At 36.5% G+C, this 27,706-nt stretch overlaps 1 protein-coding gene across 3 annotated transcripts; it reads right to left on the minus strand.

Moving 5' to 3' along the window:
- Positions 1-261: 261 nt before the first annotated feature.
- On the minus strand, positions 262-27,706 carry LOC132115728 (leucine-rich repeats and immunoglobulin-like domains protein 1). Of its 3 annotated transcripts, none has more exons than XM_059524140.1 (11): positions 27,573-27,706; positions 14,791-14,826; positions 14,356-14,628; positions 11,586-11,906; positions 10,462-10,743; positions 1,334-1,989; positions 1,096-1,176; positions 779-829; positions 640-699; positions 439-507; positions 262-315 (listed from the first exon to the last, which is right to left on the minus strand). In XM_059524140.1, the coding sequence occupies exons 1-6, from the start codon at positions 27,601-27,603 to the stop codon at positions 1,682-1,684; spliced, it is 1,251 nt and encodes a 416-aa protein (XP_059380123.1). In that variant the 5' UTR covers positions 27,604-27,706; the 3' UTR covers positions 262-315; positions 439-507; positions 640-699; positions 779-829; positions 1,096-1,176; positions 1,334-1,681. The 3 variants fall into 3 exon arrangements, with proteins under 3 accessions (XP_059380123.1, XP_059380130.1, XP_059380138.1); XM_059524147.1 differs by having other exon boundaries at positions 263-315; positions 779-832; XM_059524155.1 differs by lacking the exon at positions 11,586-11,906 and having other exon boundaries at positions 263-315.

Raw genomic sequence — 27,706 nt, forward strand, 5'->3', positions numbered from 1 at the left:
ACCTTTAACAGATAAAACAGATACAAGATGATGCACGTGTTGTGAACACTGCAAATCTCAGATTTTAGCTCTTTCCGACGATGATTTACAGTTTTAAGATCATAAGGAACTTCACAATTAACTGAATCACTTAAATCAGATTTATCATGTAAAAGAACCAAATACATGCCACAATCTATGACAAGTGCAAATTGTGAGCTTTCTGTCAGTTATTATAAAATTATTGTACAATTGTAACAATTATTGTTTTATTTATATTTTTACCCTTCTTCCTAACAGAAGCATAAGTTGCATCACCAACTCCAGCATCAGCATCTGAAGAACACAAATCATCAATAATAAAATGATACAATTTAAAATGTATATATTTCTTCAATGAGCCAGATGTCACCCCCCCCCCCCCCCCCCCAAAATTAAAATGTTCATCATTTTGCGCACCTTTGCATTTCTTTACTTTTTTTTTTACTTCTGAGTATGTCACATCATTTGACTCTGCCATGGAAACATCTGAAAAAAAAGCAAAAAATAATAATAATTTTTTTTTTTTTAAATAAATAATAGTAATAATATATATATATATATATATATATATATATATATATATATATATATATATATATATATATAGTTGTTTTTTACCTTTATCCACATATGACCATAAAATCTCTGAATATGTGACCTCTGTGGTTTCTGGATCATCTAAAACAAACATGTCAACATTAATGAATGATATTTGCTGATTGTGAATGGTATGTGTTAAGATAGTTTAAAACTCAACCTTTGTGTCTCTTCTTCACTTCAGTCACGTCGTCATAAACATGATCAGGATCTGCTGGACAGAGAACAAACATTTGAGGATAAAAGATGAAAAGCAAAGCAGTCTTGAAGGGAAAAAACAATAATGACGCATAAAGGGATGGTTCAAAAATATACTTTTCTGGGGTCCAAACTGAACCCAACTAATTTATTAATTTATTTTTTTGTTTGTTTGTTTCACAGAGGTCAAAATCATGTAGATTGGAATTGACATGGGTAATTATTTGTGTGCGTGAATGTGTGAACTATGACTTTAAATGATTAGTTAGTGAGGCTGACCAGACTGTAGAGGAAAGTTTTCTGGTTGAGGTTCTGCAGATTGATTTGGGACTGATGTCTGGTTAATGTTACGCTGCTGATCTAGAATAGAAACAAAGAGCATTATGGTCACTCAAGAGTATCTGCAGTGATTACACTGACTCTTTCTGCTGATATTTAGATCTTCTCATGAGCCTTTATTCATAAACTGTATCTCTCATGTGTTTCTGTTCAGTTGTATTAATCATGTGATGAACACCTTTGTTCTTCTTGTATCTCCACAGCAGCAGCAGAGAGATGAAGATCAACAAGAAAACACTGGATCCCACAACCACAGCAGTGACCAGAAGAGAAGATGAAGAGTCTGAGACTGGAGAACAAACACATTCAGATCTGATCGTAAGTCACATATGATACTATTTCATTAAACCTAATATTTCAAGGCTTCTGACTTCACACACTTTGCTCCTTCTGGTTATAACATTAATTTGAACAGAGATGTCATTGTTGATCTAGAACATTCTATTATAAACCTTATTTGCCTTAAAAGGAGGCATTTTACAGCCAAAAAAACTATAAATAGTTAATCAGTGCTTATAAGTATTTATCACATTATTTCCTCACCATTAAGAGACAGATGTATTCGGTTACTGTCCTGTGATGAGTTTGGTCTCTGATCTCTCTGTCCTCTACACCAGTACTGACCCTGATCAGATGTAATTACTCCTCTGATAGTGAGAGTGTCTCTGTTTACAGTGTAACGATCAGACGTCTGTAACATTACACTGTCTGTGTCTTTATACCACTCATATCTCCAGTTACTGTGATTAGACTCAATCACACACTTCAGATTGACTGTCTCTCCAGTGAATACAGGACTGTCTGGAGTCACAGTCAGTGAAGATCTGGGGAAACCTGGGAAGATAAAAGAGATGCAATGAAGCATTAACTAAACACAGCAATTGATTGTATATTAAATATCTTATTTTATGTATAAAATTAAGAATCTACCATTAAAATCCCATATTAGTTGATCATTAGGCTGAATGTCATTTACATCTCTGTTACTTTTGGACTAAGGTATGAAAAAAATACATCTTCTGAATGTTATTCTGTTTATGAAATTAATGAATAGGTGCTGTCATAAGTCACATTCATGTTTTTGTTAAGATTTTAAAGGGTTCATGAAATAGTAAATCAAATTTGTGTCTCATTTACACAAATAAGAGTTTGATCTACAATACAAAATCTTGTCATCGTCTCATTTCAGTCGTGGAAAAAAGATCAAGTGAAGTGAAGGCTAAACAGTTTGAGTTTTGGCTTCACTTGGCTATAGTGGAAGAAAGTAGAGAAGTGTTGTGCATTTTTTAAAGACAGTCGATGATTTTGAACAACTCATGTCTGTCCATCAGGGCTGGGAAGGTTACTTTTAAAATGTATTTCACTACAGATTACAAAATACAAGCTTTAAAAGTAATCAGTAACGTATTTCGTTAGATTGCTCAGGTTTAGTAATTTAATCTAAATACTTTAGAATACGTTGAAATACTTAAGCTTTGTAACACAAAGGAACATATTAACTTGATGTCTTGTTTTTATGCTTTCCGACATCTACCAGCCATACTGTTACGAAGGAGAGTCAGAGGCGTTCGGATCCAATTGCAGCATTTATTCAACAGAATGGTCAGACAGGCAGAAATCAGGAAAGACCTCAGGTGTGTCAGGGATATCCAGAATCATAAACCGTAACGAGCCGAGATCGGGGCAGGCAGCAGAGAATCAGAGTCGAAATACACAATCCAAAAGGTCAGACACGGAAACACAAACACAGGGAAAACACTCGGAAATGTAAGACGGGGCCAAACAAGACTTCGCCGTGTGGTGGTGTGAGTGTGCTGCTTATATGGGTGTGTGTGTATTAGCTGCAGGTGTGTAATCAGATGCAGGTGTGTGTGTGTGTGTGTGTGTGTGTGCGCGCACAATTAGTCCCAGGAATGAGGCAGGATGGGAAATGGAGTTTAAATGAGTCCTGAGTAGAGTGCCCTCTAATGAAGCTCATGGGCACTCCAGCTGATGATCGTGACACGTACGATGTGTGTTTTCTTTGTATTTTATTTTTAAGAACATCAAGATTCCACAGAATTTCTATGAACAATAAAAAATGTTTTGTCATTTAAATCTTCCAATCAATATAAATTAGATTTGACTACAATTACTGGGATTCTGTGCTGTTTCATGCTGCATTCCAAGCTTCAAAACGAATCCACACACACCAAACACATGATAAAAGTAGCCAAAACAACTGGCACAGTTGTCCAAGTTATACAATAGATTTATTTAACGAATGGACCAAACTTTAAGTGAAAAAGAGCCGCAAAAGAATCGCTGAGTCAAAATGGACAGGGCTCATTTCCCACGGCCACAAGCAATGTCGTTATTAACTATGCTTTTGGGAAAAACACCTCAGGGGTCGCAATATTTCAAATTCCCTTGTATCCCTTCGGGCAGCCATTTTTCAGTTTTTGGGAGCCCAAAATGAATTTAACAAGCCCAAGAAAATTATCAGCAAAAACTAGAAGCATATCTGGATGTAACGATTCAATTAACTTATGATGCAATAAAGTTCACAATACCAGAGGTGGAAAGTAACGAATTACATTTACTCGCGTTACTGTAATTGAGTAGCTTTTTTGTGTACTTCTACTTTTTTAAGTAATTTTTTTAATCTGTAATTTTACTTTTACTTAAGTATATTTTGTTTGAAGTATTGTACTTCGCTACATTTTAAAACACATTAATTACCGAGTAAAAAAAAATCGCTCCCTGGAAGCTATGTCAGTAAATAATGGGCAGGAGGGCAAACTGGCGCTAAAATCACAAGAAAGATGCAGACGGACAAAACAGGCGTTAGTGGTGCAGACACCGCTGAAAACGAAACCCCGTCATATTCTGAAGTTGAACTCGAAGGTAATGAAGTGAACCCCTGCCCATATTTATACTCTGTCATGTTGTGTATGCTTAGCTTGCCTAGGGAGACCAAACTAGCAGTTTATAAAATCTCAACAAGACATCAACCCTTCTTAAGCATATAGAGGTGAGCTAAGTAATTGCGTCATTGCATTGGTGGTTAAAATGAAGCTTTGACATTATAGCAAGAGGTTTTGCACAAATTAGCCAAAAAGACTGGTGCGGAGTGTGCGATATATATCGTCTGCGATAATATCATAATTGTTGTTTTAATGATGTACGTGCGCATTTAGAGTGTTCTTTCAGCGTGTGATTCAGTGTGTTGAAATGCATTTAGAATGAAATCAATCAAAATCATTTAGAATCAAAATCACACAAAGAATGCTGTATTTTCCTCTAAAAATCATAATCACACACACACACATACATATATATATATATATATATATATATATATATATATATATATATATATATATATATATAAATAAATCAGTGGGGATTTCTTTAAGACTGCAAGGGAAGCTCAGCTTCCCCTCTAATGTAAAAAAAAAACAACGGTCAAATATGTACTATTGTGTATTATGTATTGTGTTAATCAGCTACATGTCGGCTGACTCGATTTCAGAGGTGGGTAGTAACGAGTTACATTTACTTCGTTACATTTACTTGAGTAATTTTTTGGGGTAAATAATACTTTTCGGAGTATATTTAAAGATGGGTACTTTATACTCTTACTTGAGTAAATTTTTGGGGAAAAATCTGTACTTTTACTTCGTTACTGTGGGCGACACTCCTCTCGTTACTTTATCTTAATGCAATAAATGCATCAGTTTATTCCAAACGCGCCGTCTACTTTTCTCTGGGCAATGAGCGATGCCCATTCGCGAATGATTCATTCTTTTGAGTCAATTCTGTTCAAAGGCTTGATCAAACCAATTGGCAAACGAGTGAATTGGTTCATGAATCAGTTTGAATGAGTCGTTCAGTTCCCTGCCGCACGCGCTGAGCGTCTGAAGCGGTTCACTCAGAGTTGTAACGTTTAAGAACAGAAAGAGCGTTGAAAACGTGGCTGGAACTGCACTGAATTGAAATCTGCAAAGGTTATTATTTGCTAGCGATGGAGATCCTTATTAGATGAACACCGCGTGTGCTGTCTACTGTTTAACAGGTAATAACTTGGGCTACATTCGATTACAGTACACGATACCACTGTGACATTAGTTTGTTGTACGTGTGTGGCTTATAACAGAGGGGAGACAAGAGATAGATGTGTTTTTACAGCACTGCGCATTATAACCAATCACACATGATTCTTTTGAGCTTATTAAAGCATTGGCCAATCAGAGGCGTTCAGATGAGTCATCGCTAAAATGCCGGTGCTTCCTTCACTCGCTCACTGACTGAATACCTCTTTCTGGCGAATTCTCTCGTCAGAAACAACAAAGTGCAGATGTGTGTACGAATTTTTAATTAAGATATTGATTTCACAGGCATGACACCTATATCTGTTACTTAAGTAAACAGGGTTTTATAATAAATTACATAAATTGGAGTAAAGGCTGATGAAATATATACATTTATACACGCACACATACATTACATACATTTTATCTATATATCTAAATAAAAATAGGCTCAGTATATATGACCCAAAGTAACTAGTAACTAACTACTTGAGTAGATTTTTTATCCGATACTCTTTTACTCTTACTCAAGTAACTATTCAAGACTAGTACTTTTACTTTTACTTGAGTAAATATTTCTAGAAGTACTTTTACTTTTACTTGAGTACAGTTTTTGGGTACTCTACCCACCTCTGCTCGATTTTCTTCTCATACATTCCCGTAGCGTCACAGTGCATTTCCCTGTTGAAGCCGAGCGTTTATTGACTTCAATGGGGCTGCTTTGAACAGTTTTTTTCAGTGATCCGAGGCTAGACGGTCATTGGATAAATGCTGCGATTATGTCCCGCCCACGGACGCTCAGCGTCTCTGGAGGTGAATGAAGACTGGGCTTCCGTGTGATGATTGGAGGATCTGTCGATCTCCTTTTAAATGACAGCGGTCTGCACCATAAGAAGTCGGCGAAGCTGTTTCACGCTCAGTCCCATGATCGCGGATTTCTCAAGTGTATTCGAAAGACAAACTGCGGCAATATTTCTTGATATTTGTAAAATGCAGAACCACCACAAAATTAAATTGGTAACTAAGACAGATTGAAAATGTGCGCGCACACACACACACACACAATGTATCCATCTAGTGGTTAAAGTGATTTATTACAATTTTTAAACTGAATTTCCCCAAAAAATGGGCAAAAATCTTACATTAAACCTTATAAAATTATCCATGGTATCCCCATGTATGAAAGCTAGAAATCTGGATCTTTTATGAACTGAATTTTACCTGAAATGCTTTTTTCTTTTTTTGTAAAAAAAAAAGCCTATTTAAATAAATATTTATTTATAGAAATTTAAAAGATTTAAATCCTCCAAAAACTGTACAAAGTTTAGTAAAAACATAAATGAACAGAGTAAAATAATATTTGTAAAAAATTTAAATATTTTACTATTACAAAATTAAATGTTATTGTCTGGGGTCAAAAAGACCCGAGTGTCACTACAAATGAAGACCATCAGAGGGTTATAATGTAGGCCGAAAATGAGCTTCCCCTCTTTGAAAGACCAGCAGCCGCCACTGATATAGATTTAAATCCTCCATATATATATATATATATTTTTTTTTTTTACAACAGGACAGTAAACTAAGAGACTTGCGTTTTAGACACCATATTGCCTGTTTTTGCTCTATTTCTATAACAAAAATTTATTTCAAACACAGTCACCAAAGCACAGTTTTGCGTCTCTGAGCAACGTGACAGTGTTTCGTTCCTGAATGAATCAACCGTTTAAATGATTTGGTTCAATCGCAATGACTCACTTATTAACAGTTACTTGCCATTTTAATTTCACATTTAAAGTATCTTTTGATTTTTTTTTTAATAATTAAGTTTTTATAATTTCAAATGAGTATTCAACATTTTATGTCTGGCATATCAAAACATTATTCATGCATTTGTAACTGCAGGTTAAATGCATTCTTGTCCTGCACTAAACAGTGTAATACATCTAAATGCCACTTCCAATGAATCTTCTGCATTTCCTCTGCATTAAAAGATGAGTTTGTTGATACTGATTTGCCTGGTAACAGCCCAAATGTTTTATTATTCTAAATAACTGATTCCTTTAATTAAAAACAACTAGTTTGAGATTAATAGACCTATCCCAGGGGTGTCAAACTCAGTTCCTGGAGGGCCGTAGCCCTAACCCTGCTCCAGCACGCATATCATGTAGTTTTCAAATAAACCTAAATGATTAGATTAGCTGGATCAGGTGTGTTTAATTAGGGTTAAATCTAAACTGTGCAGGACTGTGGCCCTCCAGGAACTGAGTTTGACACCCTTGGTCTGTCCCATTTTTGACTCCCTCCCACTGTTAAAATGTAACTAAGTAATTTTTACTCTGAGTAAATTTTAAATGAGCTACTTTTTACTTTTACTTGAGTAGATTTTTAGACTGGTACTTTTACTTGTACTTAAGTAAAATTTCATTAATGTAATGGTACTTTTACTTGAGTAGAATATTTTTGTACTCTTTCCACCTCTGCACAATACAGATTACACCATACAATTTTCTTACAATTTATTTATATATTTATTTATTTATTTACAAAATGAGATTTAAGACAAATTATAAATGAAAATGTGTCCTTTTATTATTAGACAAAAGACAAGATGCTGCATATTTCTTTGTGATAAAAAATAATAATAAAGCTTAATAAAACCTAAATCAAAAAAAAAAAAAAAATCATACAACTAAAAGAAATATCAAAATTTAAACAAACAATGTGTCTGTCTATTTTAAATCAGCGGAAACCATTTGAATTACTATCCAAACAAGATGCTAAATACATGTTATTTGGATTGTATAATTAAAAAATGTAAGTAAAAACCGAATGGTCTGATTTTACCTTTGTGAATGAGACACAGATGTGACTCTCTGACAGCAGGTGCCACTAATGGAACAGCAGGTATTTAAAGGTATCGCTTGAATCGACAAGACTTAGAAAGAGGTGCAAACGATCAACTACGATCAGTTTCACTCCTACAAGCAAGTGAACAAACGCAAATCAAGTTAGGATTTGTACATCCCTATTCACGATAGTCCTTCAGTCAGGGCGGGGATATATTTTGGAGCCAGACTGGAAAACACAATAGCGCCAGGATGTTGGGCTAGCGATTTTACGAGCCCTGCACCTCAGATCTGTCCAGTTTGTGAACAATTGGTTCCCACACTGGTTTTGTTAATCAAAATAAATTATTATTTTAAAAGATTGACTCAAAATAATCATCTGTTCATGAATCGGATCATGAACTTGCATTACCGAGTCAAAGATGATCTATTCTTGAACATTTGTAATAAATAAAGACTTCAAGTTCATCTGTAAAGCTCATAAAGCTATTGTTTGAGTTTATAAACTTTTATTTCATGCATTATTCATATGGATCGGTGCCATTATTTGCAGGGGGGTTACGGGGGTCATGACCCCCTCAAAAATCAGATCCAGCTGATATAACATTGATATAATTAATATCATATTAATTAATTAACAATTAATATCATATTAATATAATTGATATGATATAATATTGATCTTCACATCATTCAGATTAAAATAAATATGAAATATTCCGAATGAATAATTTTGTTCATTTTTTTATTAATTTCATTTGCCAGCAAGGAAGATAGTATCATATTTTAAATAATCTGTAATGTGCCCACCGCATCGACTACTTGGTATTACCCAATGGCTTTCTCTACCAAGTTTGTTCACTATTTTGCACAGTCGCTGGGATGAATGGTTGGAGAAAGCTGAAGGAAAATGAAATGGACTCTGAAAAGCTGCCAGACAACGATTTTTCATTGTTGGTCGACACCAGCCAAAAACAAAAACAAAAACAAAATCCTGACCAAACCGAGGTATCCCTATTGCTAAGTTAGCTGTTAATTTAGCTCAGCTTTTCTCAAAATGGTGGGGAATAGAGACATGACAAGTGGGGCGCGACAAACAGGTTTTGTGCCCATCTTTTTAATTCCTTTATTTATTGACCATAAACTCAAAACAAAACAAAGACAATTTTAAGTATCACGCCTTACATTTTTCAAGGCGACCGTTATTGATCGTAATATCACTTTATGGTTCCCATGGAGACGCGTCATTCATTGCTCGTCACAATAGCGCTGAATGACTCATGATCTGCTTTTATTTCCTTTTTTATTCAAAATTTCACAAATTTGTTAGCTATAGCAGGATATATCTGATATTCCGATTGTCAAATATGTGCAAGTGGATGTGTTTTGTTGTTCAAACACCTTTATAACGATCGCGTTAGTTGAGCTGTATGCGCAACGTATTTTAGGTATCTATCTTATTAAAATACATAACAAAATACGTACATTATTAGGAATTTACCACCTCTGGCTCAATTTGAGATTATTATTATAATATTTTTTTTATCTACATGTGAGTCTTATTTCATGCAAAGTGCTAATATAATTGCACTTTCATTTTCTCTATTTGAAAGTTTTTAATGCTGTTATTTGATGTTAAGTTTTTAATCAGTAAAAGTGTCACAATGTGTTTCTAATACAGGAACGGCAAATTAGCATGTTACCTTTTACACAACCTTTTTCAATAAATATGCCGCGGGTTTAACACCCCCCTCCCCCCCCCAATGGTAGACCCAAAGTTACGCCCATGATCTGTGATGATGAGCATGTATCCTCACTAGGATTTACTAAATGAACAGCTGCTGGACACAGTTTTTTTGTTTCAGCAGTTGCAGTAATGGATGAAATCCCAAAACTGTGACTTAAATATTAATAAATGACATCAATATAAAAAGAATAACTGGTAATCTAAAATACTTTTCAGATGTAACTGTAATCTGATTAACCCTTTATTTAAAATGTAATTATAACGAAATACAGTCACTCATTTTTTGTATTTTAAATACGTTACATGTATTTCATTACTCCTCAGCCCTGCTTCCATCAACCACAAGAGTGATACTTCTGTTAACTTTGCTGTTTACAGGTGCTTCTCAATAAATTATAATGTCGAGGAAAAGTTAATTTATTTCAGTAATTCAACTCAAATTGTGAAACTCGTGTATTAAATAAATTAAATGCACACAGAAGTAGTTTAAGTCTTTGGTTCTTTTAATTGTGATGATTTTGGCTCACATTTAACAAAAAAAACACCAATTCACTGTATGTATTTTTCTATGTGAATATAAACTGTTTTCCCTAAACATTAGTTGGAAACACCATTTAGGAGACGATGATATTAATCTTACCTGTCACAGTGAGATTAACAGCAGATCTTGATGAGTTTGGTCTCTGATCTCTCTGTCCTCTACACCAGTACTGACCCTGATCAGATGTAATTACTCCTCTGATAGTGAGAGTGTCTCTGTTTACAGTGTGACGATCAGACGTCTGTAACATTACACTGTCTGTGTCTTTATACCACTCATATCTCCAGTTACTGTGAGACTCAATCACACACTTCAGATTGACTGTCTCTCCAGTGAATACAGGACTGTCTGGAGTCACAGTCAGTGAAGATCTGGGGGAATCTGGGAAGAAAGAAGACAGAGCTTTTTCAGTCAGAAACATGATCTGATCGTCTGAGTTCCTGTGTTTGTGTGACACTGATGATGGTAATTTTTTATTTTTTTTTTTGCTTCTGGGACAGTTCACCAATCACAACACATTCAGTTTTGGGAAGGCGGGCCACATAGATCTTTTGGTAATTCAATAATGTTGGCTAAAAAGTAACTAGTGATTAGTGCTCTGAGTAGTTTTTGAGAGGAGTACTTTGTACTTTTACTTAAGTACTGTTTTCACACCAGTACTTTTACTTGTAACTGAGTATTATTTCAGCAGTGTAACAGTACTTGTACTAAAGTACACTTTTTCTTACCTTCTCTGATTTTAATCATCTAAGATCCTTTTGTTAATAGAAAGATATCATGTATGTTAAAGGTTATTCATCGAACCATCAAAACCAGTAAGAAGCTGTATCTTTAAGAGTTCACATACAGTATATGGGAAGTTCACACAGAAATATTGTTATGTTCAGGTCTGTGCTCACACACATCAGACTGAAGTCTTTAGCTGTTGTGTTCTTATAGTGTCTTGAGTATTGTGTTTTTAAGATGACGCTTCATACTTCAGATTTAAAATACATTTTGAGATTCCTGTAACCAGTTCATTGTTGCATCTGTTGTGAACACAAGAACAGCTCCTGTGTGAACAGCTCTTTAACAAGTTTAACAAGAGAAATAATCAAACTAAATGAACTCAATGAAGTGTAAGAATCATATGATCGGTGTAAATGTAATATCTGAGAATGAGAACATCTTTTGATTGGATGTGTGATCATACATGTAGTGCAGGACAGTGATATTAAACTCACCTTTCACTGAGAGATAAACAGAGTTTGATTGAGATGAGACTGATCTTATCCGTCCTCTACACCAGTACTGACCCTGATCAGATGTAATTACTCCTCTGATAGTGAGAGTGTCTCTGTTTACAGTGTAACGATCAGACGTCTGTAACATTACACCGTCTTTATACCACTCATATTTCAGTTTATGTGTTTGGTCAAGTGTCCATCTCCATCCCCAGCTACCGTATCTGTAAGTGTACGTCTCAGTCACACACTTCAGATTGACTGTCTCTCCAGTGAATACAGGACTGTCTGGAGTCACAGTCAGTGAAGATCTGGATAAATCTGGGAAGAAAGACAGAAAACATAGTGACTCAATCACCTCTTTCCTTGACATTTTGTAAATGTTTCACAGAACTGAACATTCGATCCATGCACACATCCAGTGAAACGACAGACTTCTCTTTAGTGATGAATGCTGGATTTCTCAGTTTATTACATTCAGTTCATTTTAACCAGGAGCTGCAGCTCTGCAGAGTTTAGCTTCATCCTTAATTAAACGAGTCATTCATGAAATCTGTGACTTTTCCACTTGGAATAATAATAAAAACAATAAAAATAAAGTACATTTCATCCACATTTTTAAAATATCCATGAAATTAAGACACCCTTAAAATGACAAGAAATCATATTGTGCGATCTCAGACTATGTCATTTATTATTTTATGACTATTTTTCTACCTCACGTTTGGTGTTTTTGTCAGCCCTGTTACTGACACAAGCGTTACTAGATATTATATTTTAATTAGAGTTTTGTGATAGTTTTCACATATATGAGCAGCATTTTAGTCCCTCTTTTCACTGTTTACAATTACAAATTGTTTACAATTTTGGATTTTTATATATTTATATATGTCATTCAGATGACCAATCATGTCCTAATTTTGGAGCCAATTAAGAAAAAAATATTTGTACAAACGAGACATTAAAAAAGGCTTTGTAAATAAACAATATAAACAAACAAACAACTTTTGAAAAACTAATTGTTTTTATACAATTAGGTCTCATTAGTTAATGCATTAATTAACATGAAATAACAATAAGTCATATATTGTGAACAGTTATTAATATTTGAAGACAAGAACTCCAAGTTCTTGGAGTATATACACAGAGTGACCAGGTGTTTCTAATTTGATTAATTAGCTGCTGTTAAATGAACTGAGACATTGTTTGTAATACACACCCTGATGAAGGCATGTAGCTGCAACGCGTAGGTGTACCTCTCACCAAACCAAGAATGTAATAAAGGCTTTTTAATTTTTTCACTGAGAGTGCCTTGGAGTTCTTGTCTTCAGAGATTTATTATCCCACAACCAAAGAGCACCGAGACTTTATACCCCATGCAGCACTTTTGTTTTTGCATTACTTTGAAGTTATTAATATTTGTTCACTTGTTTGCTCATATTAGTTGCATTTAACTGATGTTAATAGATGCACTTTTAATTAGAAAAATGTTTAATTAAAACATTACTAAGATTAATAAATGTTGTTCATTCATTTTTAGTTCATGTTAACTGGTGTAGTGTAACAAATGAAATCTTACTGTAAAGTGTTATGTTGTTTTTAAATGTTCTTACTTTTAATTTAATGTAATTTTATTATTATTATTATTATTATTATTATTATTATTATTTGTTTTACTGTGATGGTTTTATTTAGTACAGAATTTGCCACAGAAAACACATCATGATAAATGATGAATCCTCACTGTTGGAATAATTATGAAAGTCACTTCTTCTTACTAAGACTTTTTTTTTTTTTCAAAAATACAGTAAAAACAATAATCGCGGACCATTTTAATAGCATTAACTGGTAAACTGCTCTCTTTTGTAATGCAGTGGTGGTAAACCTTGTTTACTGGAGTTGTGTTCATAGTTTTTGAGAATGAAACTGTCTCTTTATTTAGTTGTCCTGACTAACGTGTGCTGATGAATCTGAACCAGACTGATGTTCTCCAGACCTGAGAGCTGATGGACGAGGCAGGTGTGTGTGTGTGTGTGTGTGTTTGTGTGTGTGTGTGTGTGTGTGTGTGTGTGTGTGTGTGTGTGTGTGTGAATAGAGCCTTGGGCTTATTCAGGGTGAGTTATCAAGATTATGAGATGACAGATGAAAGTAATCGAACAAGATGAGTCCGGGCAATGGATGATGGGAAATGAAGTCCATGATGAGAAAACAAAGACAGAAGAAGTGCCCTCTTGTGGCTATCACACACACTTCAGCTGACAGCAGTGACACGAATCAAGTCCTTCAGTCTTATCTGAGAACTACAGGTAACAGAGTTTTGTGTCCCTGACTTAAAAGAGAGAGAGAGAGAGAGAGAGAGAGAGAGAGAGAGAGAGAGAAAGAGAGCGAGAGAGAGAGAGAGAAGAAAGAAAGACAGAAAATGCCTGGTTTATAATTTCTTTATTTCTTGTTTCCAGATGAATGTTAACTGCACTATTCATAATATATTTATTTATACCGGGCAATGTATAACATATTGCTACATGATTATTTCTATTTTTTTTTTTAAGAAAATGCTCAGAGTTACAGTAAAAGCATGAATCTGACTGATAGATTTACTGTGTGCTGTTATTTCGGTATTGCTGTTAATGTAATTATTTCAGCAAATAATTTTCTACATACATTCAGTTCAATTAAATCAGTCAGGGTTATATTCCTAAACTTATTCACCCTAGAGCAGCAAATCCTGATGTTAAATGATGATTAAACAGATGTGAATCTGATCACTCACCTGATACAGTCAGTGTAACAGCAGCACTGATGTCTGATGATCTCTGTGAGTCTGATCTCTCTCCTCTACAGCTGTATTCACCTCTGTGATACACCTCAGCTGTGAAACTGATCTCTGCTGTTGTTGTTAATGGATAGAATGTGTATCCATCTTTAAACCAGCTGTAACTCCACTGAGTGTGTCCTGCTCCCTGTATGTCACATGTGAGATTGACTGTCTCTCCTCTGAACACACGCTCATCTGGAGTCACCTTCACTACAGCTTTTGGTCTCGCTGTATTAATACACATATGAGTAAATATTGATCATCAGTATCATTGTATCAATTACTGTCATGAACTCAAAACCTCATTGTGAGAAAAACACTGCATTGTGGGCAAGTAAACATCAAAGAAATACAAAACTATTCAGATTTGTTAAATTTACAGCACAGTACCTTGAGTGAGTCCAGCGTGGATGAAGGACATCAGCACTAAAAACAGAAGAAACACAGATATGAAGCATTTCCATTCATTCAACACAATGCAGATCACTCAAACATGTCTAGAGTTTGAACTGAAAGTGTTTTTCTGTGTTTTGAAGCTCATCATGAGAACTGATGCTGGAGATTCTCCATCATTTAACATCAACACACACAATGACGTCACAGGACTCATGAACCGATACGAGAGTCGATTCACTGATGATTCACTGATGATTCACTGCTGCCCAGAGAAGCACTTTCAACCGCTGAGATTCACAACATACAACACATGAGCATATTCTCATCCACCAGTGTGACGTCTGTCTCTGTAACGCTGTCTGTTTAGCTTTCCATTGTGTGTTGTGTTTTTATAATTGTTTTCGCTGTCTTTATATTTTTGTTTTTCTGTTTGAATAACTATACATGACCCAAATTAATTGTGTATTGTTTCCTCTGCTTGCTTCTCCTGTTTATTTTCTCACTTTTTGGTAAAACATGAAAGATGCTGTTGAAATATATCAAGTGTAGAATCGTGCAATTTTCATCCCAGTAACTATAGACAGATTCAGACGATAAATGTTTCTCATGTGGACGTCTATAAAAATATATTTACACAACACTGGTTCATAGGATCACAACTCACTTCTGATCTGTGAATAAATCACCATCTGAATCCAGGAGTTTTAACACAAAGGAACACGCTGCTCGTGATGCTGGTCACATGACTGTCTTCTGTAAATAAAATATATGTATTTACTAAAATATCTACAGTATATATTCTTATTTATTTAATTTTTTAAAATCTCCTGTTCAAAAATAGGAAAATAGACATGATATAGTTGTATATAATTATACACACTACTGTATTGCATGCGTGCTGCTGCCATTATAAAGACCCATTTGAATGTTTGTGATTTTCAGTGGTCAGAAATGATTTAAACACTTAATTTTAAGTCTTTTTCATCTTGTAACCTCAGAGATGTGGATTCAGACAGCATTTAAACCACAACACGACCCTGGTGTTTGTCTGAAACATTAGTTAATGCAGCAAAGGATTTTTACGTGGGTGGTAAAGGAGGAAAAACACTGATATTCTGGATACGGACAGCAATAAAATCACTGAGTACCTCTTGTCAGAGATGGGACCAAGTCACACATGTGCAAGTCTCAAGTAAGTCTCAAGTCTTAACCTTCAAGTCTCAAGTAAGTCCCAAGTATTTTTTTCTTAGTCAAGTCAAGTCAAGTCACCTTTTTATTGTAATTTTACCTGCAGAATCTGATCTTAATAAAGTTAAAAGACAAGATATAAGTAACAGTAAATTAAAATAATTTGGATTTGCATTGTAAATACTCATGTTCAGTAAAATACATCATGGAATCAAACAAAATTGTAACTTCATAAAATTATTTATTTTTCACTTCTGCCAACAGAAATGTTTTACATTTTCAACATTGAGTCCATAAAACAAATAACAGCTAAACATCCAACAGACTCCTCTCTGAACACCCCCCTCTCTCTCTCTCTCTCTCAAACGACGTGACGTGACATGACATTCAGCCCAGTGTGGTGACCCATACTCAGAATTCGTGCTCTGCATTTAACCCATCCGAAGTGCACACACACAGAGCAGTGAACACACACACACACACACACTGTGAGCACACACCCAGAGCAGTGGGCATCATTTATGCTGCGGCGCCCGGGGAGCAGTTGGGGGTTCGATGCCTTGCTCAAGGGCACCTAAGTCGTGGTATTGAAGGTGGAGAGAGAACTGTACATGCACTCCCCCCACCCACAATTCCTGCCGGCCCGAGACTCGAACTCACAACCTTTCGATTGCAAGTCCGACTCTCTAACCATTAGGCCACGACTTCCCCTCAAACACAGTTTACATACAACATTAAACTTTCTTACATTTCTCCTCTCTCTCTCTCTCTCTCTCTCTCTCTCTCAAGTTCAAGTTCAAGTTGCTTTATTGGCATGACATTTGAGTTACAGTATTGCCAAATTTAGCATTTAGATACAGAATAAAATATGATTACAATAAAATACAATACAATAAAAATAGCAGCAGCAGATAATATTTCTAATATTAATAATAGTAATTATATAGAATTAAGAATATCAAATAAAACAGTTGAATACAATAAATTATCCCTCTCGTAGGGTGTGTATGGTGTATAAATATTTAGTAGCTATTGTGACTGCCGTCATGGGCGTCAGTTTGGTTTGAAATGTGGTGGGGACAGAGACGTGCATTCAGAAGTGCATTTTCAGAAGTGCTGGGTACAATGATGCATTTTTTTTTCTCTTTCGCGCAGGTCATGTTTTGAAAGACGTCCTGTATCTTATTAATGTAAATAAATAAAAATGTATACAAAAATGTGATGATGTCCGACTCGTTTTATGAAGAAGAAAGCCGTACAAAGCATTAGACATATGATATATGACCCACTAATCTGCTTCATATCATCATATAAGTACCATGTTGACAATATGACATGGCCATGACGTGGTTTAATGTACCTAAACAATGATTACCAAATTTCTCTTTCATGTTGCTTTGTTATAACCACTGAAAACGGGGAAAAAAATCTAGACCAAAATCGGGCCTCGCTCTACATTATCCCGCTTATTATATGGCTACCCACCAAATAAATCAATAATTTGACACAAAATATTGATTTAAAAAAATAGTTTATTGATTTAAACACGATTGTATTGCTTCCGCTAAAGAAAATAGTTCCGTCTCTACGATTAGAATCCTGCCGCGTCCATAGCAACGCTCTGTTTTTCATGGCAACGGTGTTATTATCAAGAAATAACAGACTTCATTCTACAGTGGAATTCAACCAAGCCATGTAATAATTTGATTTAATTCCCAGTACAATTTACCATATCTACACAAAACACAACTTAAGCACTACAAATTTTATCAAGATTGAAAAAGCAAAAATACGTGTAGCACATGAACACTATTGACTATCACACCATGATCTGACTGCTCTCAATTCACAACAACATGCATCCATCCAATCTACATCAGGCATTTTGACTAAAACTTGATCCATTCCTCATCATCATCATCATCATCATCATCACAACTATTTCAGAATTCAGCAATAGATTCAAGCAATAATTAAACAAGATACTGACTACTCAACAATCATCTCCCCCAACACTTGCTGTATGAACGCAAACCGTAACTAGCTAATTAAGTTGATGGCTAAGGAAGTCTAACGTAACATTAATTGCAAGAGAAGAATTAAAACAGCCGATCCCTTGTGTGCAAATGCACAAGACCTAGCCATAATACCAGCAAATCTTAATAAACATAAGTTATCGCGTCTTACCTTTGTGTCAATGGTCTGCAGACCCTTGCTGTGTGTACAACAACATCCATTTGTTCTACAAGTTATCACTTTGATATGTTATAGTCCATGGCACTAGGATGCAACCTTGTGATATTGTATGAAGGCTAAATGACTTGGTCGTCTATGATACATTCGCCAGAAATTCTGGCCAATCCCAGCAAAGACTAGGTAGCCTCGTTCCCGCTCGTTCACTGTCCATTCCAAACTGTCAACTCATTTGAAAAACATTCTTTAAAAAAAAGAAGCGCGATAGTCATATAGACGGTTTCATCGGGCGCACGCGCCTGGACCTAAGTTAACTTCCGGTCTGTGTTGTGTATATCGGTCTGGCTGCAGTGCCTTCTACAAACGCGGTTAAAGTCAAGGCGATGAGTAGACTGAGGGCTCAGGTGGTTGTGCTGCGGGATGTGTTTCCCATACATTTATTTATTTTTGGAAACTCACCACAATTTTAAAACTGATCGATTTTCAAAAAGGCTTCGCTGAATAAACATGAGTAACGTTATGTACTGCACGTTTAATAATAATAATCCCTTACATTTATATGTTTAAATATCAAAACGAGGCACAGGTGTTTTTTATATCGCTGTATTTCTGAAGGAAGACTTGCATGTTATATGCCTGATAAAGCAGCGTGTGTGAGCGTACTTTGTTTACAGCTGTTACTGGGGAAACCTCCATTTCTCGCGCTTTATGTCTATGCTTTAAAACATCTCCTATTGGCAAAGAATGGATTTGCATTCTCATTAAGTCCGCCTGATCCATGCAGCAAACATATTTTGTTTGTTATCAAAAAATATCTACTCTAGAGGGACTTGGCTGATGTTATTGATTCTATTTGGAAGTCTACCGGAAGTTAAGTTAGGTCCGCAAAAGCGCGCATGCGCTGTAACGTTTGTTTATGTTGTTGCCGTTGAAACCGGCATATAGAGAAAATAATAACAGTGACACGATGACTCCCCCTCCCCCAACATAGAACGTATCCCAATGTTACAGTTGTTGCAGTTTTAATGAACAGAAAAGCGTGTAGCCAGCGCAGCAGCAGAACTCGAGGTTTAAAAAAAAAAAAAGGTGGTGGGTACAAAATGACTCATGACGAAATCTGGGGGGGACACGTCCCCCCCGTCCCCCCCGAAATCGACGCCTATGACTGCCGTCTCATTCTCTCCAAGTATATAGAGTAGTTTCTCCGAGTCATTTAGAGACAAGAATGAACGATTCAAAGCTTCAAACTGTGGGAAGAATGTTTTCTCTTGTAGTGCTGTATTTGGGAAGTGTTTCTCATCCTCTGTTTGATTCAGCTCACAGTGTTTGCCTCTCTTCTCTCGGTAGCCAGGATCTTTTATGTCTACCAATCTCTATTTCCAAATCATGATCACTGAGTCGATATTTTGAAAGGATTTGTCTTTCTTTTAATTGCTTGAGTGATAAGTAATTTGCCAGTTTTGTGGTTCTGTTTAGGGCCGAATAACACTGGAGTTTGGTTTGGAGCTCAAATTCATTTTTTCATTTTTCATCATAATTATACTTCAGATTTTTGTCAATTAGTTTCTGAATGTTGGGGTTGTGATTGGAGTCAGACTCAGTTTGGGTTTCCTTCATCAGGTGAAGCACGAGTGTGTTTCTCTCTCTCGCTCTCTCTCTCTCTCTCTCTGTCACACACACACACACACACACACACACACACACACACACACACACAATCTCTCTCTCAGAGTACATCCGTAAGTCATTACCTCTATTACAAGGTATTGCACTTGCAAAATATAAGATTCGAGAGTCTTGTCTGCAAGCCGAGCACGATGTGGCCTATCTCACCATGTATGCGCCACCGGTATGCGCGCTCATAATGGAAGCAACGCGGTCGCGACGCGCACGCGGTGCGACACGCTCGACGCCTCAGGGGCGCAACTGTCCGAGCGCTTTGGAAACAAGGAGAAAGCGGCGCAACTAGCGATTTCCACGCGTTTTTAGGCGCGAATTATTGACGGCAAAAGCGATGATCCTCGGTACCCCTCAAGCTGAGATGTTGATGTGATATCTGATCTAAGTGGGCGTGGTGTGCGTAAGGTAGAGAGGGCATGACTGATGATAGTGTCCTGGTCCAGTCATGACAACGCGATTCTCAGCCTGCGCTCCAGCTGAGTAATCAATTTTATTTAAAAAAAATAATTTATATATTTTATATTCAAACTGAAAACATAATGTGATTAACACTCAAGTCATTCAAGTCATCCTGTCTCAAGTCAAGTCAAGTCCCGAGTCTTTAACTTCCAAGTCCGAGTCAAGTCTCAAGTATTTTATTTTTTGTCAAGTCAAGTCACAAGTCATAAAAATAGCGACTCGAGTCGACTCGAGTCCAAGTCACAAGTCCCCATGTCTGCCTCTTGTAAATGGTGTCCACTTCCTGTTTGACGCTGCTACCATCAACTTAATTGTGACTTTACAGTGGCCCAGAAAATTATTTAGACACTTAGGATGTTTTCACATGAAGTATATTTAAATGAACCAAACTCAGTTCAGTTAAAGTGAAGCAGAAAAGAAAACTGCTGCCAGTGACCTCAGTGCTTTCAGTGTTCACAATGTGAACATGATGATACAACATATTCATATCTGAAGTTTATCACAACAAGTGGCCTTTAATTTAACTAAATATAACACAAGCATCAATAAAAATTATTTCACAAAATAAAACATGATAATAAATGTGATGTGTAATAATTACAGTCTTTCTGATAGCCAAGCATTAGTGGAACATGTTTCTGCTAATTTCTAAAGGTCTATAAACCTGAGCAGAACTGACTTCAAACATCCACTAAACATGATGTTGAAACAACCGGGTTAAAACTGTGAAAAAGTGTCTCAGAAAACAGAAGTTATATCTAAAAAAGCTTGAGCATCATTTGTTGGCACTTGGTTGGACATGTTGTGTCTAATGCGATGGAATTCATACATTTTTAAAGAGATCGTTCACCCCAAAATGTTTTTAGTATTTACTCATCCTCATGTTCTTCTAAACCAGTACAAGAACACTGTTAAAACAGTCCATGTGACATCAGTGGTTCTGCTGTAATTTAGGGTGCTTTCACACTTGGTTCGCTTGCCTCCCCCCGGACTGTGTTCATATTATGATATTTGAGTCCAAACTGTGGATCGTTTACTTCATCAAGCCAGCAGATGTTTACCTTGCTGCTTAGTAACGGCGGCGCAGGAGAAGACGGCAAATGCATCACATTGCTTTCTGCACTTTTATATATTTACGTTTCTTAACAGTTCATTTTTTTTAAAAGCTTTGGTACATATATAGTACAGTATATACATATATACTGTAGGTACATATATGCACGTATATATGTACCTATATGTTCACCTATAATAGTAAAATTAAAATCCATAGTGCTAGGCAACATACTGTCAGAGGTGGGTAGTAACGAGTTACATTTACTTCGTTACATTTACTTGAGTAATTTTTTGGGGTAACGAATACTTTTCGGAGTATATTTAAAGATGGGTACTTTATACTCTTACTTGAGTAAATTTTTGGGGAAAAATCTGTACTTTTACTTCGTTACTGTGGGCGACGCTCCTCTCGTTACTTTATCTTAATGCAATAAATGCATCAGTTTATTCCAAACGCGCCGTCTACTTTTCTCTGGGCAATGAGCGATGCCCATTCGCGAATGATTCATTCTTTTGAGTCAATTCTGTTCAAAGGCTTGATCAAACCAATTGGCAAACGAGTGAATTGGTTCATGAATCAGTTTGAATGAGTCGTTCAGCTCCCTGCCGCACGCGCTGAGCGTCTGAAGTGGTTCACTCGGAGTTGTAACGTTTAAGAACAGAAAGAGCGTTGAAAACGTGGCTGGAACTGCACTGAATTGAAATCTGCAAAGGTTATTGTTTGCTAGCGATGGAGATCCTTATTAGATGAACACCGCGTGTGCTGTCTACTGTTTAACAGGTAATAACTTGGGCTACATTCGATTACAGTACACGATACCACTGTGACATTAGTTTGTTGTACGTGTGTGGCTTATAACAGAGGGGAGTCAAGTTGAATGCAGCTTCCAAAAGACAAAAAATAGCCGATTAAGATTTTATTAATTTTAATACAATCACACTGGTGCAAGTATGTTCAGCGAGTCATATTATCAGCTGCTAAATTCAGATCTGTGATTGCTTGCTGGCGCTGAGCCAGAGATAGATGCGTTTATACAGCGCTGCGTATTATAACAAATCACACATGATTCGTTTGAGCTTATTAAAGCATTGGCCAATCAGAGGCGTTCAGATGAGTCATCGCTAAAATGCCGGTGCTTCCTTCACTCGCTCGCTGACTGAATACCTCTTTCTGGCGAATTCTCTCGTCAGAAACAACAAAGTGCAGATGTGTGTACGAATTTTTAATTAAGATATTGATTTCACAGTGTTAACAGTTTCAGTGATTTTAATGGGAGTTTCTGGGAGTGATTGAAATCTAGACTGTCAGTGAAAATTATCTTTAATAATGTAAATGTTATTTGCTCTCTTTCTGAACAATGAAAGATTAGTAGCAATATTTATATCACATTAACTTTCAATGTTAAACTCACATTTAATATAAAGTCAGTCGTATTAAAAATATGTTATGGCATGACACCTATATCTGTTACTTAAGTAAACAGACAGGGTTTTATAATAAATTACATAAATTGGAGTAAAGGCTGATGAAATATATACATTTATACACGCACACATACATTACATACATTTTATCTATATATCTAAATAAAAATAGGCTCAGTATATATGACCCAAAGTAACTAGTAACTAACTACTTGAGTAGATTTTTTATCCGATACTCTTTTACTCTTACTCAAGTAACTATTCAAGACTAGTACTTTTACTTTTACTTGAGTAAAAGACAAAAAGAAGTACTTTTACTTTTACTTGAGTACAGTTTTTGGGTACTCTACCCACCTCTGCATACTGTAAATAAAAGTCCAAAATGTAGAAATGTACATTATTTATTTACTCAAGATCAATCAAATAGTACAAGAACAAAAAAATATAGTACAAGAACAAAAATAAGACAAAAAAACGGCTAAGCAACATAAATAAAAGTCCAAAATATAGAAATGTACATTATGTATTTACAAGAACAATCAAATAGTACAAGAACAAAAATAAGACAAAAAACTGAACAGAAAAAAAAATATCTTTATTATTCTTTGAAGGTCTGTCATGACGCGCCTCATCCTCCTCCTCCTCCTCTTCCTCTTCCTTCCTGCACTATCCAATGACGTTTGATAGGGTGTCCGAGATTTGTATTTTTTCCTCTATTTATTTTTTCGGCGCACAAATATTTTAGCGGATAGGCATTTTCGTCCACACGGATCTGGCGTTTTGGAAGAGTGAAACCGATGTTTTAAAACCGGGTCCCAGAGTGGATATATTTGAAAACGCCGCCTTTGCGTTTCTTCTCGACGGCGAATCCGTACATTTTCTGAAAATATGGCGTCATCAGCCCACGTCTCGCCCCTAGTCAAACACCACTACATCGCGTAACAGCAACAAAAACATGAACAAACACTGAACGCTAACATTAACACGGATTAATAAATGTACTGATCCATGTTCGTTTGTGTACCACGCGCAGCAAATCCATGTCTTCTTGTCCGTTTTTAGTGTATCTCTGTGGCAGAATTACAGCGCCACATGCTGGTCTGGCATGTATACTACATCGGTTTCGTGTGGACGCGGATATTTCTTGAGACGAGGGAAAAAAAGATCGGGGGGTCCGTCTCCGTGTGGACGGGGCCGAAGAAGTAACGGGTACTTACGGTTATGGATAGAAATGTAGCGGAGTAAAGAGTACAATATTTGCCTCTCAAATGTAGTTGAGTAAAGTCATGAGTACTCCCCAAAAATGATACTCGAGTAAAGTACAGATCCCTCAAAATTGTACTTAAGTACTGTACTCAAGTAAATGTACTCCGTTACTGTTCGACTCTGTATATCATGTTAATATATTGCCATAGTTAAATTCCATAACATGCCAATTACATGTGACACCAATTTCACATGTTCGCACATACATAAGTTCTTGCATAATTTTTTTCGTTAATTCTTAGTTTTTGCCTTGATAATAGAAAATATGAGCTAGGCATCATGTATGACAGTCAAAAATGAGATATGAGCTACAAAATGACCAGATCCTGCGATTAACTATATAGAAGACATATCTTGTATGTATAGGGCTTATATGTGGATATGAAGAAGCAATACAGGAGACCTATATTTCCTGTATATGCACATACTGTATATGCACCTCAATTTTGCCTATATGTGGCATATATACGCATATATGTAGCATATATGTGCATACACACTGCATATAGGTTTCATATATGTGCATATATCCACATATAGGTCTCCATACTTGGCTGTATGTCACGTCATGTTCAAACACACATTTTTATCAAATAATACGACATTAATAGTGGTTCACTTCTGAGATTTGGTACAATTGCATTCACATCAGCAGTGAACTGTACAGGAGTTCACATGAATGTACCCCAGGCCACCATTTTAAAGTGAACTCGGGTACAGTTTGTGGGTGCGAACCCCAGTTCAGAGGACAGCGTTCACATCATTCAAACAAACCGAACTCTGACGTCAACCGAACCCGGGTGCACACCAAAAGTGCTTGTGTGAAAGTACGCTTAGTTCATCATCTCTTTATTCTGGTTGAAATAAATAAGGCAGATAAATAAGGAAAAAAAATTGCAAGTTATCCTGTCTGTCGACATCTTCAGACATGTTTATGAATACTGATTTATGCAGTATTTATGGAGCTCATGCAGGTTCTCCATCAGAACGCCGGCTCCCGCTTCAGCAGCATCACACGCATGTGTCATGCTACTCTCATGAATGTGCATTAAAGACTGACACAGAAGAGAAGTAATGATTAAATAAAGTTATTTTCATTTTCTTTGCACAAAAAAGTATCCTCAGAGCTTCATGAAATTACGGTTGACACTTTTCATGATGCCCTTTACTACGGTTCTAGGCCTCGAATGTTTCAGTTCCCTTGCTGTCTATTGAGGATCTGAAAATTCTCAAATGTAATCAAAAATATCTAAATTTGAGTCTGTTCTCTTCTTCTTTTTCTTCTCTTTTTCTAAGGTCTTATGTGTTTGGAACGTCGTGAGGGTGAGAAATCAATGACATAATTTTCCGATTTGGCTGACCAGGGCCTGGTTTCCCAAAACGTTCTTATCGCTAAGTAGTTCTTAACCTATTCCTTAACCTCTCTCTTAACATTATGGCACGATTCCCAACACATTCGTACGCTAAGTATATCTTCTGTAAGTCACACTTTCGTAAGGTTGGTCTGGACAATTCGTAAGCTCTCTCTTAGCGTTGTTTGAGCTCAAGACGCTAGTCACTGCCACTGTGCAGCAGTCTTTAGAAATCATCACCACGCAGTACAAGTCAAACTATGGAATGACAACAATGATTTTATGTTATGGACATTTTAAGACTAATAATAAAATATGTTCGCAATGGATACAGGCCTATTTATGAAGTTGACTTTATGTGGTATCAGAACTAATATGGTGGTAAGTAGCTCAGGCTATTTCGTAATATCATTAAAGCGTTTAAATTGGCAATCACTTTTGATAATTAAAATCTGGCAAACAATTTAGCTCTAAATGGCTAAGATCTATAAATGGGTAAGCATGGTGGTGTCCAGTAAGCGACCAACTATGGCAGCGATCCAACGTGTCCTTATTGAATCAAAGACGGCGCCGGCAGCGAAGCTGTTTAGTCCATGTCAATTTTTTTATTTGGCAAAACTTAAGCCCTTTTGACATTTTACCTGACATGGCTATATTTAAAAAAAAAATGCCTCCCAGGACAAATCATTATGGAGCTGCTGGACCTTCTCAGACCTGCGCTTGCCAGACTAACGCTGCGGAATTTTGTTTTAAGTCCTGAAGTTCAGCTGCTTGCAGCGCTACGTTTTTTTGCTACAAGGAGCTTCATCGAGGACGTGGGAGAGGGCTACGGCCAAATCAAGTCCATGGTGTGGAGGTGCGTCCACACTGTCACCAACGCCCTTCTGCGCCATGCCGGGGATTATATCCTGATGGATGGCACACTCATCCCTATCGCCAATCCATCAGTGATTGATCAGGCGTACATATTGCGAAAGGGATATGCGGCCATAAACGTGCAGGTTATAGTGGACCATAGGGGTGTGATCTCCGACCCGGTGGCAAGGTCCAGCAAAACTTCAAGTTCCTCTGACGAGAAGCTTATTCCCATTTTTACGTTGCTTACCCATCATATTCTGTATCTAACTCTCTCTCTCTGTTTATTGTAGATAGGTTACTTTTTATTGAAAACATTAACCAATGGCAATCAATACAGCATTAAACAGAACTGCAGCTGCTCGCCAATCAATTCTGATTGTAAAGTACCTTAACATTAATATAAAAGTGTATTACATAATTTTTAGAAGTCGTTAAACCCATGTCAAGAAACTGCACAAGTGGCACAACGGGATAAGGAGGGTGGATGATTAGCGAGGGATAACCGGTTCGTCAAACAACATAACGTGTGAACATATGACTGGCCATTTGATAATTTAATTTATAGTCTATGTTTTATTGATTACTTAAACTATGTTAAAATAAATGTTACTGGAATAATTTGAGGAATTTTTCATTTGCACTGAACGCGTGGTCTTTCTTAACAATGTAATGCACCTTCGCGTGAAGCGTGTTAAGTAGCTACCTAAGGGATACTTCGGGGAACACACTTAGGAACATAAACAACTTTGGTAAGATATATCTTTCGAGTCTTCTTAGCGCGCTAAGAGTGAGCGTTATCGGGGAACTGGGCCCTGTCCCTTCAAGTGTGACTTATCTGTCCAAACACTTTAACACACACTTTAACATGTCATCACACTGAATCTGAACAATAAAGAATACAGTTTGCAGTCTGCGCTGATAGTCTTGTGAGCAGTGTCAACATACAGCGCCGTTACTGTGCTAATCCTGACACGGGGACTTTTTTACGACAACCCCCCATCACACACACACACACACACACACACACACACACACACAAAACACACACACACACACACTTCCTATCAATTCTGATCTGCCCTGTCACAATAAAGGTAAAAATGCCAGAAAAAGACAATAGAATTAGCAGTTAGGTTAAAGTCACAAACCCTCCAACACACAGCACAACCTGCTGAAATTGATTTTCAACTGAATACAACATATTAGAAACAGAAAACAGAAGAAACTGTAGAAGAGGGCAGCCAAACTCAGTTCCTGGAGGTTTAACATCTCAGGTATAGAATATAATAAAATACTTACAGAGAATGAGAGCCAGTGCACCGGAGCCCATACTGACACATTAATAAAAATAACTGCTGTCCGGTGTCATCTAAAACAGACACTTCCTGTTTAAACAGTCATTTCACACTTCAAGAAGACATGAGGGAGGAGAC

The sequence above is a fragment of the Carassius carassius genome, chromosome 3 (assembly GCF_963082965.1).
Source record: "Carassius carassius chromosome 3, fCarCar2.1, whole genome shotgun sequence".
Lineage (NCBI taxonomy): Eukaryota > Metazoa > Chordata > Actinopteri > Cypriniformes > Cyprinidae > Carassius > Carassius carassius.

Bases quoted from the DNA above. Each gene is read 5' to 3' on its own strand.
- LOC132115728 (XM_059524140.1), bottom strand. From the start codon at position 27,603: ATGGGCTCCGGTGCACTGGCTCTCATTCTCT. The intron at 14,827-27,572 runs GTAAGTATTTTA...TTCTGTTTTTAG, and splicing joins TGCACTGGCTCTCATTCTCT to TGCTGATGTCCTTCATCCAC. The intron at 10,744-11,585 runs GTGAGTTTAATA...CTTTCTTCCCAG, and splicing joins TGTTTATCTCTCAGTGAAAG to ATTCCCCCAGATCTTCACTG.